The following is a 13,599-nucleotide window of genomic DNA, read 5'->3' as shown; positions in this document are numbered from 1 at the left end:
TTCAGAGATGCATGAAAACCTCGACTAAAAATTTATCTACCTGAATCCTTTCTGAAAGGTGAAGCTGGTGATACAGAAGATAGAACAAATTGTGGCTCATCAGATGTTGGCCAGTGAACAAGAAGGCTTCTCCTCCCAAAAGCATCTCGACCGAACCATAAAGTTTTTGACTTTTTCTGAGAAATAGAAATTTGAAAGATGCAAAAATAGCACTTTCAATTATATCCCAACTAAATTACATAAATAATATCCAAGAAAGAGATCTACCAACATTTACAAATGAATTATACTAATAATCAACATAGACTAAAACTACCTGCCAATATATCAAAGCCCATGGCCCTCTGATTGTTGAAAGAATGTCAGGAACAGTTTTCTCTCCATTCTGAATGCAAGAACAAGCTTTTCCAAGTTCACTGTCACAGGAACAACAACGTTCCAGTGCATGCAAAAGAGTTTCAGAATCACTGCTATCAACATCAACTTGAAGTCCCCCAAATATTTCACCTTTCGAACACAATTCCACAATCAAAACATCCTGAGTGCTTGTTTGGAAAAAATTAACATATGAAGCATGAAACAAAGAGGGAACTGATCTAATGATTATCAGCAATAACTAAGATAAATGTAACTGGAGTAGTTGCATGAGATTCGTCACAAGAAATTTGTCTTCTCAAGAACAGACAGCAGTACAAAAGAACCCCTAATAAAGAAAGATGATGGACCAAAATACCCTAACAGTGATTGTCATACTGCATTTATCTCTCTCTCTCTCTCTCTCTCTCTCTCTCTCTCTCTCTCTCTCTCTCTCTCTCTGTGTGCGATACATCGATTTAACCTATTGGTTAAGTTTCAAATAGGTAATACAACTCAAGTTACTCAACAATGATAAAAATCTTCACAAGATATTGTTTTCCTGTTTCAGTGAAAGTACCAACTGATCCAATAAGAAAACATATCAGCATAGATCTCAACAAGAAACTAGGAAAGCAGAAATTTGCATCAAATTGTGATGGATCCAAACAAGAATTTACACCATCTTACATTCTATATATGTTCTCTAAAGGTGGTGGATTAAAAAAGTTTCCAATTTTTCCTAAATATGCCACTAGAAACGTGATCCATGGCCTAATATAGAGTAAGTACTTAGCACCAACAAGACATTGGAAAAGGAGTCGGGGAGGGAAGGTGGACACATATAAGTGTACTGAGAACAAGACATTGGAAAAGGAATCAGGGAGGGAAGGGGGACAAAGATAATTGTACTGAGAACACAAAACTAAACCATACAAATGGCAACTAAATGTCATTTGATTTACAATCATGTAAAACTAAATTGACAAAGGACTAAAGAAATACCATTAAAAACAAGAATATTTCCAGAAACATCCACCAGTGGCTGAAAAGCAGGACTTATTCCTCTAAGTTGTAATGTCGCACCAAGGAAATCTAGTTCGGCAATAGATTCTGTTGTTACGCCATCTTTTGTATCAACAGCTCCTGACATTGAACTGATGCAATACTTCACGGTTTCTTCTAACCACAAACATGAATTTTCTTGCTTATCCTTTTCATCATCTGTAATGTGAAGGTTAATTCAGATATAGACCTCAAAACCAAATATGTTTAACAAAACAATAGCAGGTGGCAAACAGCTTGACTCTAAAACATTCTGTTTTCATGTTGAAGGGAGATACCTACCATCCTTTTCAACAGAAACTGTTGTTCTTAACTGAAGGAAGACCTTTCTGATACTCAGTTCATTGGGTCCTCTTCTTCTCAAAGCAACTTTAAGATCACCTACTGAAAGATCTGGCTGATACACCTGCATAATCTAAGTCGCTTAGAGTAAGCTAAGTTGACTACAAATCATAGCAATCAATACATTTAACTATACACTTGAAATTACTAAATCTGGCACTCTCATCAATTTCTGCACTATAAGCCCCCTCATCAATTTCAGTTTCTAGCATCAAATGTAACTTAACTACGCCTACCTTGTTTTCCATGACAAAAGAAATGCACGTGTCATCATCAACAAAAGTTTACAAGATCAAAAAGTAGATATTTAGCGCCTCCATGCAGTCTAACTCAGCTCCAGAGTTGGACAATAAGCCCAAGGCATCTCCGATTTAGATTCTAAACACACGGATTCTGAGGAAGTAAACTTATATCAAAAATTATATCAATTTATGGCCAAGCCCCTTCCCTGATTAACTAAAGCTACTCCCTTGAGAGAGAATAAAAAAGCAGCTTTAGTTCGCTAAGTAATCAATCCATTGTTTCCAAGCTTGAGGCTTCTACAGCTCCAACCAAGACTCCTGTTAACTCTCAGTCCAAACACTCAACTACCTAATTGACGGATTTTTATGTCATAGGGACCACTCTAGCACATTAAAGTCGTTCTCGCAAAGCTTTTTACTTTGCAAATTTAGCCTAATCTTTTCGCAGGCATTCAACACCTTAAACTAAGACCTTTGAAGTCACCAGAAGGAAATTTAGAATCTACAAACAACCATTTGGATCAAAAAAACTCGAAGCCAACAACAAGCAAACTGAATCATAAATGGAGAAACAAAACTCGACGCAAGAGAGATCCGCACCGCTTCGGTACCGGGAGGTGGTGATCCGTGGGTTTCTCTATAAAGATCGAATCCAACAATACGAGCTCCCGAGAGAATCAGAGCGATGCCGCACATCCTCTCTGATCTCGACCTCCAGCGCCAGAGGGCAAGAGGGAGGCGGCGCGAGGAGCTCGAAACCTAAAAAAGGATTTGGCTTCCTTTCTACCCGCGCTTTCTTTGAGTTCTCTCATGTTTTATTTTATATATATATATATATATATATATATATATATATATATATATATATATATATATATATATATATATATATATATATATATATATATAGTGTATCTATACCCACACTAATCATCTTATTTTTACAATAATATTTATTTTATTAGATTTTCATTGGCAGTTTTAATAAATAAATATTTTAAGTATAAAATTAAAATAGTCATTTTATGAACATGTCAAAAATCTAATTGGAGAGGCATTATTAAAAATAAAATAATTTAATATATATATATATGTGTGTGCTAATAATAATTTTTAAGAATAAATATGTAATAACTAATATTTTTAAATAATGATTTCCATCCCAACAATAATAACCACAAAGACGGGTCTACTCCGTATATAACTTTGAGATTTGTGTATGCCCAATTATTATATTTTATAACTCTGGTATACCATCCAAAATATGATCTTATAGCATAATATGTATAGCATCCATTCCCTTATAAATAAAAAAAAATAAAATTATAGCATTCAGGATATAATCTTTCAAATGAACTAAAGTTTATGATGCATAAATGGGCTAGAAGTATGTATTTTATATGCTCATTGACAATGAACATTTTGCAATAACTATATAATTGGTTGATTGTGTGTCACGTTATTTACCTGGTGCACATGATGATGGTTGATTGGAGCCTTCATTTTTTCAGATTTTCATTTATCTATAGTAGAAATTGTGCATAAGAGGCCAAATTATTTTTGAGTGTTTTATCCTTTGCTATTATATTGGCGCAAAGGTCTTGGGCGATTAAGGTTGAAAACGGATTGAATATTGATATATCCATATCTATATCTATATATTTTTAAAGGATATGAATCTGGATATGGATATTAAAAGGATATCAAGATTAGCATCCATATTTATTTTAAATGGATACTAATCTAAAATACTTTATTCAAATTGCTGAAACTCTTCTCCTGTTCCAATAGATGCTGAAATTTTTCTCTGGAATGTCTCCTCAACATATGCCAAATCGATACCTTGTAAATTTTTGAGAAAGAGCAGATGCTACGACCAAGTCACCGTTTCTCGATATACATCTTAAAGTCTTTTGTTGTACGTTCCTTCTCTCTACCTTTGCTCTTGTGTATACTTCTTCCCTTCATTACTTTATAAATAACATTAGGTGGCTTTCAACCTCCTTTTTCTCATTAAAAAAAATAATCATATTCAACATGAAATCAAAAATAAATACACCTCTCTCAAGCATGCATAGTTGAATAGTCCAAATGTTGATTAGAAAGAAAGTTAGAAATGTGTCAAACGTTGCACTGCAGTTTAAGACCTCTCAACTCTCAAGAGCAAGATGTGTCAAAGTTGATGGTTCAGAGCCGATGAACAAATAATGTTGTCTAGCCCGTCTCAAGATGTGTGACCATCTCAAGCAAGATGCCGTGTATCTCTAAAAAAAATATTTATCTTAGAGTTGCATAATCAAAGCCTCCAATTACGCTAGGTGATACCCGTGGCTAGTGAAAGCCTTGTATTCTCACTACCATCTAACTTCGCAAAAACATGAGATCCCCTTGATCTTTCATTCATGTTGAAAATGTTATTCCTACACTTTGTAACTAGTGCATATACATGAGAGAGGGAGAGATACTTAAATCTTACAGTATGAATAGATGGACTTAAAAACAATCCAATCTTATAGAATCTCTAAGGGTAAAATAGTTGGTTCTATTTTCTCTCCTTTTCTACTGACTCCTTGGTTTTTACTTAAGTAAATTGAACAAAAATTATAGGAGAAATAGAAGATAAAACTTTGAGTCAATGATGATGTTAGAATAGTTGACGTTTCCTTTGACAAATCATCATTTCCAGTGGATGTTTAAATTTAAATATTTGGTTTTTATATAGGAGATCTCTAGTGAGTGTTTCTTAAGGAAAAAAATAATTATTAAGAGGAGTTTTAGTCATAAATAGATTGTACGGATTTTTAAAGTAAGAAAGGCCAACAAAGATTTAAGAAAGGAGTTTGATCTAAGAGCATATCCATGGTTTTCAATCAGGAGAGCCCAACTGGGATTTAAGAAAGATTTTGACCAAAATATCTCTAGAGAAAGTCAGATAAAATTAAAGTTTTTAGATGATTAAAGATTAAATAAGATGGAAATAAGAAGTTTGTGATCGAAAGTATTGATCTATACTATACATAAAAATGATTTCAAAATGATAAAATATTTTCTCTTGATTAATTCCGAGTACCATTTTTCATATCAAAAATGCCCTCTTGCTTTTCAATAATATGTAACTTGTTCCCTCTTATTAATTTTGGAGGTTTCAAAAGAAAATATGGAAAGATTTTAAATTCCTTTTAAAATCTAACCTAACAAAAAGATGAATTTCTCCATATCAAATTCTACTAAAAAATAACTACTTGTTAAAACCGATTTGGACAAAAATGATTTGATGAAAATATGGAAAGGTTGTGAATTGCTTCTAAAACTAAAACATACAAAATATTTTTTAAAATCAAATCCTATCTATTAGTACATCGCACATTCTTGCTTGGTAGTAGCTTTAAATTTTGAGTTAGCAATATTTTTTATTTAAAAATGAATATACATCCATTATTTTGGGAACATAATTGAATTAAATCTCTGATTGGCACAGCAATCCCTATTACTTTAGAACAAAAATCATATAAATTTATGCACGGGCACACTAGGTTGCTAATCTAGTCCTCGATAATTCTAATAACTGCCGGAATGACTTTGACAATAATCAGGGTCAGAGTTAGTAAATATGTTCATTTTTCCTTTGTTTTGAAGCTTTATTTGCATAGTGTAACCTATAGCTATATTCTTTCAAGACAATGACATGACATGCTATTTTGGCTTTACTTATTTGTCTCGTAAATATTCTTTCCTTTAAGCAAACTTAGTTAGCTGACTATCTGATATGTGGAACTTAATTACCTGTTTGTTGGACAAAATTATGGATTTTAGGCTAGATTGATGCTATAATTTTTTTAAAGAATGCGATACGCTTTTATTTCCTCTGATTACAATCTAGACTAGTAAATTCTCTTTTACTTCCTTCATCTCAAGAATTTCTGATTGAAATATGATGATCTTGTAGTTATTCAGTTTAGCAGAATGTCTATCTTATCATACTTCTCAATTCTTTAGCAAGGTAAATACATCCATCTTCATAATTTCTTTCATTCTATAGATATGCTGTGGCTTCTCGTGGCTATTTCATCTAAATTTCATCTCTCTTTTAAAATAATCCATATTAAGAAATATAAGAATAATCTCGCTCCTTCTACATTACTTTTAGTTCCAGTGTTATGATTGAACTAAATAAAAGCAAAAAAAAAAATCCCAATCGAAATATTAATTTGTTTGCACGTTTTTGATCCTTCTATATCTGTTTGTTCTTATACACTCTATTTTAAAATATCATAAGCCTTGCTTCTAGGAATAGCTTATGTAAAATATCATTAAAAGCGATTCATATCATAAATTTTTACTTGTACTAAGAGCTTCCTGTGTTCCTTTTTATATTGCTATTGTTGGTGCACAAAGTTAATTAGGTCCTTCTAGATCAATATAATTTATATACGATTAACTGGCTTCTGTTCTTCCAAAGTTTTTTTTCCCTTATGTATTTTAACACATCAATAACCACTCATGAAGTGTGTGTTCGAGCATAGATCATTTCCATTGCACACAAATATTTGAAGGAATCCTATATTCTGATAGAACAAGTCCAGACATTGGTCCCTGAAATCTTGCAACATGTGATATATATTAACAGGTTCAGTAAGTGCAAGCAAGCAGCAGCTTAAGGTTCAGGGAGATAGAAATGGTATAACCCTCATAAACACTAGTTTGAGCCTGATGGAACATAAAGACCACCAACCTGAACGTTTGCCGAGGGAAATGGAGGAAGAAGAGAAGGGATGGCTAAAAGACACTCCATTTGTGGTGTTCAAGTTATCAACCAGCAAAACTCATTCTTAGGTCCAGCCAAGGCTAAATATATGTCATGGTCTTATGGCTTTTCCATGAGGTGTTGTCCAACATTTCAGGTTCGACCAGTCCTGATCATGACACCACGCACAGTTTATTGGATCCTTTAGACTAAACTGCTCATAGTTTATTCTAGAGTATACTGCTGATCATAGCCCACAATATAGACTTCAAGGAGAATGCAAGGAGATAAAGAAGAAAACTATCATGGGGACCACGTGAGAACGACTAGTCCCTGTGAAAGAAGAGGACCACCGGCCATGCAAACCTCAGCAGGCCTATGCATGTAGCTTTTATGGATGGGACCGCACCTGTTTGCAGTCTAAAAATCTGTCCACTTTCCATGCCACAACAGAGATCTTTTATTTTCTTGGATCTCACGCAGGCATGACGATTACTACAATTTCCTCTCTCTGTCCTATTAAAACAAGGGCAAAATATCAGCAGAAACAAAACAAATTTAGCCATTGCTCCATGCTGATCTCCTTTCAGTCTCAGATCGATCTCCCACTATTTGCGCCATCTCTTCCCATGTTCCAAAACCTTGCGGATGATGATGCTTTTAACGATGTTACTAACTATAATGACTGTCAAGAGAGAGAGAGAGAGAGAGAGAGAGAGGAGGTTTGCAGAAAGAAAGGAGAACTTCCCTCTGTCCTTTATTAGCTTTTATTTATTCTCATAAAAGCTGATAAAGTTCAAGAAAAGTTTTCTTAGACAAGGATATAATCTGTGGATGATAATGGATGTATGCAAATTAATGCACCGCAGCTAAAGCTAGTTTACATGGTAATGTATATGCACCTGTAGTTAGTTATAAAGAGTTCCTGCAGTACCTATGAATACAGCACTTTCCTTGATACAATGGTAGAGATTCATGCCACCTTGCCCTGGGCGACGGAACTTCGGAGTTAGAATTAAATCACAGGGGAATTCTGTCAAAGAAAGAACACTCCAACAATATTGAAAAATTAATTATGCATATGGAGGGGAATAAACATGTGCTTTCACTGAAGAGTGTCCACATACACACCTGACACCTCCGAGTAAAAGAAATGATACTACTGTAATAGAGAACAGATTTTCTATGCAAGCAAATTCATCACCCCGTTATATCATGAGAAACCATGAAATGGAGTATACGGAACACATTACAACACTTACAAACTTTGGCAATTGAGAGGACTCGTACTCACTGCGTCTTTCCAATCAAATTCTTCACACGGAAAAGGCGCAATTATATTTGATCCATTAGCAGCTCTCTGCCTGCTCTCTTTCTAACTATAAGCTGGCTCCCATTTTGGCTTTCAGAGGGGTTACGCTTGAAAGCTATCTTTGACTGGAAAGGTCTCGCAGCTGGGAAGTCCTCGTTGGATTCAATGGAGTATTCTGTGAAGCTGAGCTGACCGCTTGAAGATAACTGAACTGTTTTGTATCAAAGTCAAACACTGATGGCATCGCTCCATGTGGACAAAATACAAGCTGAGAAGGAGGTGTCAAAGACAACAATGATGGATTCGAGGTTGGGGGGCCTTCCGCCGGAGTTGAATGAATTCCTAGATTGGATACATAAGAATTTGTAGGCTCCCGCTGATAGTAGGAAGTGTATGGCATGGCACTACTTAGCAAGCCCAGTGAAGAATGATGAGGTCTAGAGAGAGGGTCATTAGCTGAAACTTGTGCAAAATGTATGCCAATAGCATCTTCAGTTCCCTTACCTCTAATGTTGTTGCCTTTCTTGATGCTGGATTCGATCGGTGCTTCCCTTTGTTTGGCTTTTTGTGGAACTTCTGAAAGCCAATAATTAGATTCAGACAATGCTGCAAGGTTTTCAATGACAACTTCATTACCAAAAACCTCCTGATTTTCCCTACTAGAGAATAAAGTTAAAGGCCGAGCTCCATTTACAGTTGTGAACTCGAGATTTTCTACACATGAAGAGGAGGCCTGCTGCGGAGTTGCTTCATGAGAGATCTGCAATGATTGAGGGAATTGAATGAAATTTCCTGGTGGCATTTGGAGTGGAGGAAGCTTATCGATTTCATGATGAGCAGCACTGAGCAGCCAATCGATGACTTTGCTAGGTTGGTTAAGCCCCAACCTATCTTGAAGGTCATACAATTGAATTGCTGTTGGGACTGATAGCCTCACTCTTCTATCCCTCAATCCTCTAACAGTGCTTACTTTGCTATGGCGATCTTTTCCCCCAAATGCCCGGGAAACTCGTACTATTCTTGAATCCTTTAGTCCTGACCATGGTCTTGTACTGGTTGGGGCTTTGTCATCACTAGCACTACCTTGTTTAGCTGGAAGCTCTTTTTCTTGTGAATACCTTATCATCATAAGACTTGCATCATCGCTCCTAAGCAATTAAATAAATTACATATGAGATAGCTGATCTAGAGTAGGTCTCTCTCATCTTCTTAGATTAAGAGGCAAAGATAAATTCACATCATGCCATGTTCCTTATTGAATCAAATCATTCTGGTACTTGTAAGTTTCATAATTTATAAACAAAAGCTAGTTAAAATATTTATTGAAAAAATTATTGTTTTTCTTACAACAGAAATATATGTGTTTAGACAGACCCTGGAAAGAAAAGTTAACATGGAGAAACTAAAAGAATATGCAACATGAACTAAATATATATGTGCAGCAGGAAAGAAAAACATGCAACAGGAATGAGAATATCGCTTCTATGGCATATTACATCGTACAATCTTTAGTTAAAGTGATTTCATCACTTCGTAGGGAAAAATTAAATTAAGTATCACCGGAGATGCGCATAAGATGTAAGAGACTTTCAGAGAAATTCTTTTTCCTGATAAATGAATATTTTCTTGATACAAACTTTAGATCAGAAGATTGATACAGAAACTTCAAATTTTTCCTTTTTAATGCAGCAGGTATGCTACATGAGAAAGAGTTCATGACATGCAGTTCCAGAGGAAATTAAGAAGAAAGAAAGAAAGAAAACAAAGACCGGAGAATTGTATTTCTATTGGACTCAGATCCAAGTATTGTTGATATATTAAAGCAATTTGCATCTCATCTGGGAACGCATGAAATTAAAAGAAAACTCCAGTAAAGCACTTCCAATTAATTAATTCATCATTCACAAAATAGTATATTAAAGGAATCTGAAATCTAGACTAGCATAAATCTATCTATTTCTTTGCTACCATATGGATTTTATAAATACTGGTCTTACTTGTGAACGCAGAGAGATTGATTAGTCATCTAGAAATCAAGATCTGCTACTTCGCTCTTTTGAATGAAATATGAGATCAAGACAGTTTTCTCTCAGAGATCTCTCAAGATTGCACAAGAACTAGTACCTCTAAATTCAGTTGCACAGATCTTCTTCTCCTTCTTCTTGCTAGTATCTCTTCAGAGCTTGAGAGCTACCACCAGCGCTAAACTCTTGAAACGGCTTATGAACTTCAAGAAAGGAAAGAAGCATGATTTGCAGAAACCTAATAAAGAAAAAAAGGCATCGCGCATTTGCAAATATGTGGTGCATATTTATTCCTATCAGATGGACAGAATAGCCACCATTTTTCGCCCCTTTACTATAGGACACCTTATGGTACTCATGCCCTTTTGACAAGGGTAAGTTGGTCTTGACTTAGATAAACCTATGTACATACTTGCTATAGAAAACCAACATATTATCAAATGAATTGGCAATTAAAGAATCTTCGTACTGTAAGAAAAGAAGATTGTAGAAGGGCATATGTCATGCTTGATGGTTGATGGTTGACAAGCACTAGTAGAAAAAGCAATGAAGATATGCTCAATTTCCAACCTCAGCTGATGCCTTTTCGCTTCTCAAAAGCCAGGTATTACCATCTGTCTGAATGCCATGCGTTTACTTAACTTTAAGCAGCCACATATATATCTTAAAAATGAGAACACACAATATTTTTCTGTGTTTTTGTTGCCAAGTGATGGTAAATATAGCTATTTGCTCACCAGCAATCTATGGCAACAAAAAGCTTCATTAAACAAGGATTTGCCCATGTCTAAAAGCTATGGTTGGGATTTCTTCTCAAAACTTTTACTGCCATCGACCATAAATTTAATCCCCATCAAAACAAGAATTATGATGCACAATTTGAGATTTCAAGTAAACTAGCTCGCTGCTAATTTTGAGTATTGGAAGATGAAATCGACAAAGTATTCAGTTAGACTCACCACATTAATGTGGTTTTCAGAATAAGAAGTTAAACACCAGCAGCCTTATTGGATCCATGTACTAAAAACCCTAGGAAGCTATGGCATAGCCCAGGGACCAGCATAACCTTCTTTTAAGGCATCCACCAGCTGTTGGAGGACCACAAACCTTTCCATCCTTCTCTGATGAGTGCACATTTTTACATGGATAAAGTAGAATCCATGGATATTTGGAAGATCTCCGACAAATCAATTTATTGTGTACCATGTGCCTAGATTTTATCCAAGCTGCTGGATGCAATGCACCATGATAATGGATTGCATCTAACATCACACCCATGTGTGAAGCATCTTCATCATTGAGATGCTCTATGAGATTTTCTAATTTTCTTCCCTTTAATCTACATTCTTGGTGAAACAAATGGATTCAAAGCGAGCCTGCCCATTTTTCTCCATGGTACATACAATTACTAAGAGGAGTAGGACAGCTACGCCCAAACTCCTTGCATTTTCCAAGAGATAGATCCTCTCAAAACGCAGACAAGAATAATTCTCTGACAACAGGCTAAACGACATATCTCAAGCTGCCCAAAAGCTTTAGTTCAAAAGCGCGTCTCCATGTAAGCTGCAACCAAGGAGGGACTTTGCAAGCCTCTTTCACCTCCGACCTACATGGGAAACCAAGAGCTTTCACGAGGTAACAACTAGAGATTCTTGTTTCTTGTTCTTCTGTGAGCCGTTTCTTAGTATTGCCTGCCAAAATAAAGCAAAGATGTGAACCCATGTGTATCTACAAAGCTTCTTCTTCTTCTTTTGTGGGTGGAGAAGCTAAAACCCTCGGACCTCCAACTCTTTTCCTATGTATATGGAAATAAAAGAATAGGCTACCAACTGGAATACAATTCTTTTACTTAACTAGCAAATAGGCGAAGAAGAATATTCTAATCCTTCTTGCTTGGGTCCTACAGCAACATTAACACCCAAAACCAATAACCTCTGACAGACAAAGCTTTGTATCTTCTTGCATTTGCTGCAAGAAAAGCCACCACACCGTTTTTTTTTTTTTTTGATGAAAACCCCCCACACCTTAAACCGGATGCATACTATATATATCTTCTTGGGTTAAGAGAGACACCAAAAACTGAGCTTCAGAAAGATAAGAAGACCAAAAGATGGTCTTAGCAAGATCCTACTAGCAACTTACCCACCAAAAACAAAGCACGAAACCCACCTTTCCTGTTCCAAATGGAAAAGGATTAGCCACGGAAAGGCTTTTTCACTACAACCAACCTTTTTAATCTAAAAACACAAAAAAAAAAGAGAAAAAATCTCGACATATTTGCTGTTTTGTTCCCCAACAAGCGTTTGGCATTAAATGAAACAAAAACCCAATCTATCCTATACCTTCGGTAGTCATCTTGGATCCTGGAAACTCCAAAAACATGGGAGCCTGATGTTTTGGTCCAACCAAGGCTTCCGTACGTATTTCCATGGAATCATCAGGAATATAACTCATATGTTTTGTGTCATACGTGACTAACAAATCTCTTTCCTAGGGTTTTGATTTGTTGCTGTTTAGAAATCTTTAGGGCTACACTCTTGGTAATCTTCTTTACACGCACAGAGAGAGAGAGAGAGAAGCGAGGAAATACCAAGGTGAGCAGGCTTGGCTCCGAGTCCAAAAAGAAGATGGTCGCACCTGCAGACTACGGTGGAGTGCTAAAGCACCGCTAGTGTCTACAGTGTCTGAGAGTTAAATTTCCGGAGATACCCCTCAAGCATGATGCCATCCTCACAAGATTCTCGGGTGATGTAGCTAGTACACTGGCCAATTGCTCCAAAAGCTACCATTCTGCTGTACCAAGAAAGAAAAAAAGCAACCATTCTGCAAGTAGTAATTAGACTATTAGAGTACTATTCAGCATTAAGATATAGTTCATTGCAGTAGGCTTTTGTGAGTTAAATTCCTTATTAAACTCTGTGTAGAATGATCACTAGTATGTTGGATATGAGTGTTGTTGGTAGGATTGCCTTAGGACACAACATTGTTGGCTGGTCATGACTCTAATATATACCAAGTTTCTTTGCAATGGATGAAATGATCTTAATTGATTGCAAGTAGAAACATCTATTTCCCGTAATTATCCTTCAAATCTGGCATTGCTTTCTAATTTGACTAAATATTGAATGAATAAGATTTTTGACTAAAATTAAGCATTGTCATTTAGTCTGGTACACTCGTAAGTTTAAGATGTCTTAATTGAAGTGCACTTGGTTCGCTTACATGCCTACATTTTGAGCTACAAGACCCTGCATCCGATTATTCCTTGTGTCTTCTTACATGGAAAAAGGTAATTGTCCAGGCTCTCAAAGCATGAGTATGAAGGCAGCAGAACATTTGAGACTTCTTTAGTTGTAGTTAGAGTTATGTGTCACAAAGATTTCCCATTTTGAAGATGCATTGAATCTTGGCACAAACATTTGGGCTCTTTTACTCTGTAGCACACATCATTAATCCAATTAATATGGAAACTAATGATCTCATCTAATCTGGGCTCACCAACATGGACAACCGACA

General features: G+C 35.8%; 2 protein-coding genes across 4 annotated transcripts in view; both read right to left on the bottom strand.

The window, feature by feature from the left end:
* LOC103704481 (asparagine synthetase domain-containing protein C4F6.11c) overlaps positions 1 to 2,800 on the bottom strand; it is a 31,750-nt gene extending 28,950 nt beyond the window's left edge. For both annotated transcript variants that reach the window (XM_008787784.4, XM_008787785.4), the window contains exons 1-5: positions 2,604 to 2,800; positions 1,702 to 1,825; positions 1,360 to 1,578; positions 317 to 507; positions 41 to 176 (exon numbers count right to left, since the gene is read on the bottom strand). In XM_008787784.4, the coding sequence (XP_008786006.2) occupies positions 41 to 176; positions 317 to 507; positions 1,360 to 1,578; positions 1,702 to 1,825; positions 2,604 to 2,699 (766 nt within the window). In that variant the 5' untranslated portion in view covers positions 2,700 to 2,800. The remainder of the gene's footprint in view (positions 1 to 40; positions 177 to 316; positions 508 to 1,359; positions 1,579 to 1,701; positions 1,826 to 2,603) is intronic.
* A 4,998-nt stretch (positions 2,801 to 7,798) lies between these two features.
* Positions 7,799 to 10,391, bottom strand: LOC103704480. 2 transcript variants are annotated; one of them, XM_008787780.4, is made up of 2 exons: positions 10,057 to 10,391; positions 7,799 to 9,207 (listed from the first exon to the last, which is right to left on the bottom strand). In XM_008787780.4, the coding sequence occupies exons 1-2, from the start codon at positions 10,083 to 10,085 to the stop codon at positions 8,175 to 8,177; spliced, it is 1,062 nt and encodes a 353-aa protein (XP_008786002.2). In that variant the 5' UTR covers positions 10,086 to 10,391; the 3' UTR covers positions 7,799 to 8,174. The 2 variants fall into 2 exon arrangements, with proteins under 2 accessions (XP_008786002.2, XP_008786003.2); XM_008787781.4 differs by having other exon boundaries at positions 10,184 to 10,379.
* Positions 10,392 to 13,599: the final 3,208 nt, after the last annotated feature.

The sequence above is a fragment of the Phoenix dactylifera genome, unplaced genomic scaffold (genome assembly GCF_009389715.1).
Source record: "Phoenix dactylifera cultivar Barhee BC4 unplaced genomic scaffold, palm_55x_up_171113_PBpolish2nd_filt_p 000007F, whole genome shotgun sequence".
NCBI classification, from domain to species: Eukaryota; Viridiplantae; Streptophyta; class Magnoliopsida; order Arecales; family Arecaceae; genus Phoenix; species Phoenix dactylifera.
Note: the sequence above shows the minus strand (reverse complement) of the source record. Positions and strands in the feature narration are given on the sequence as shown.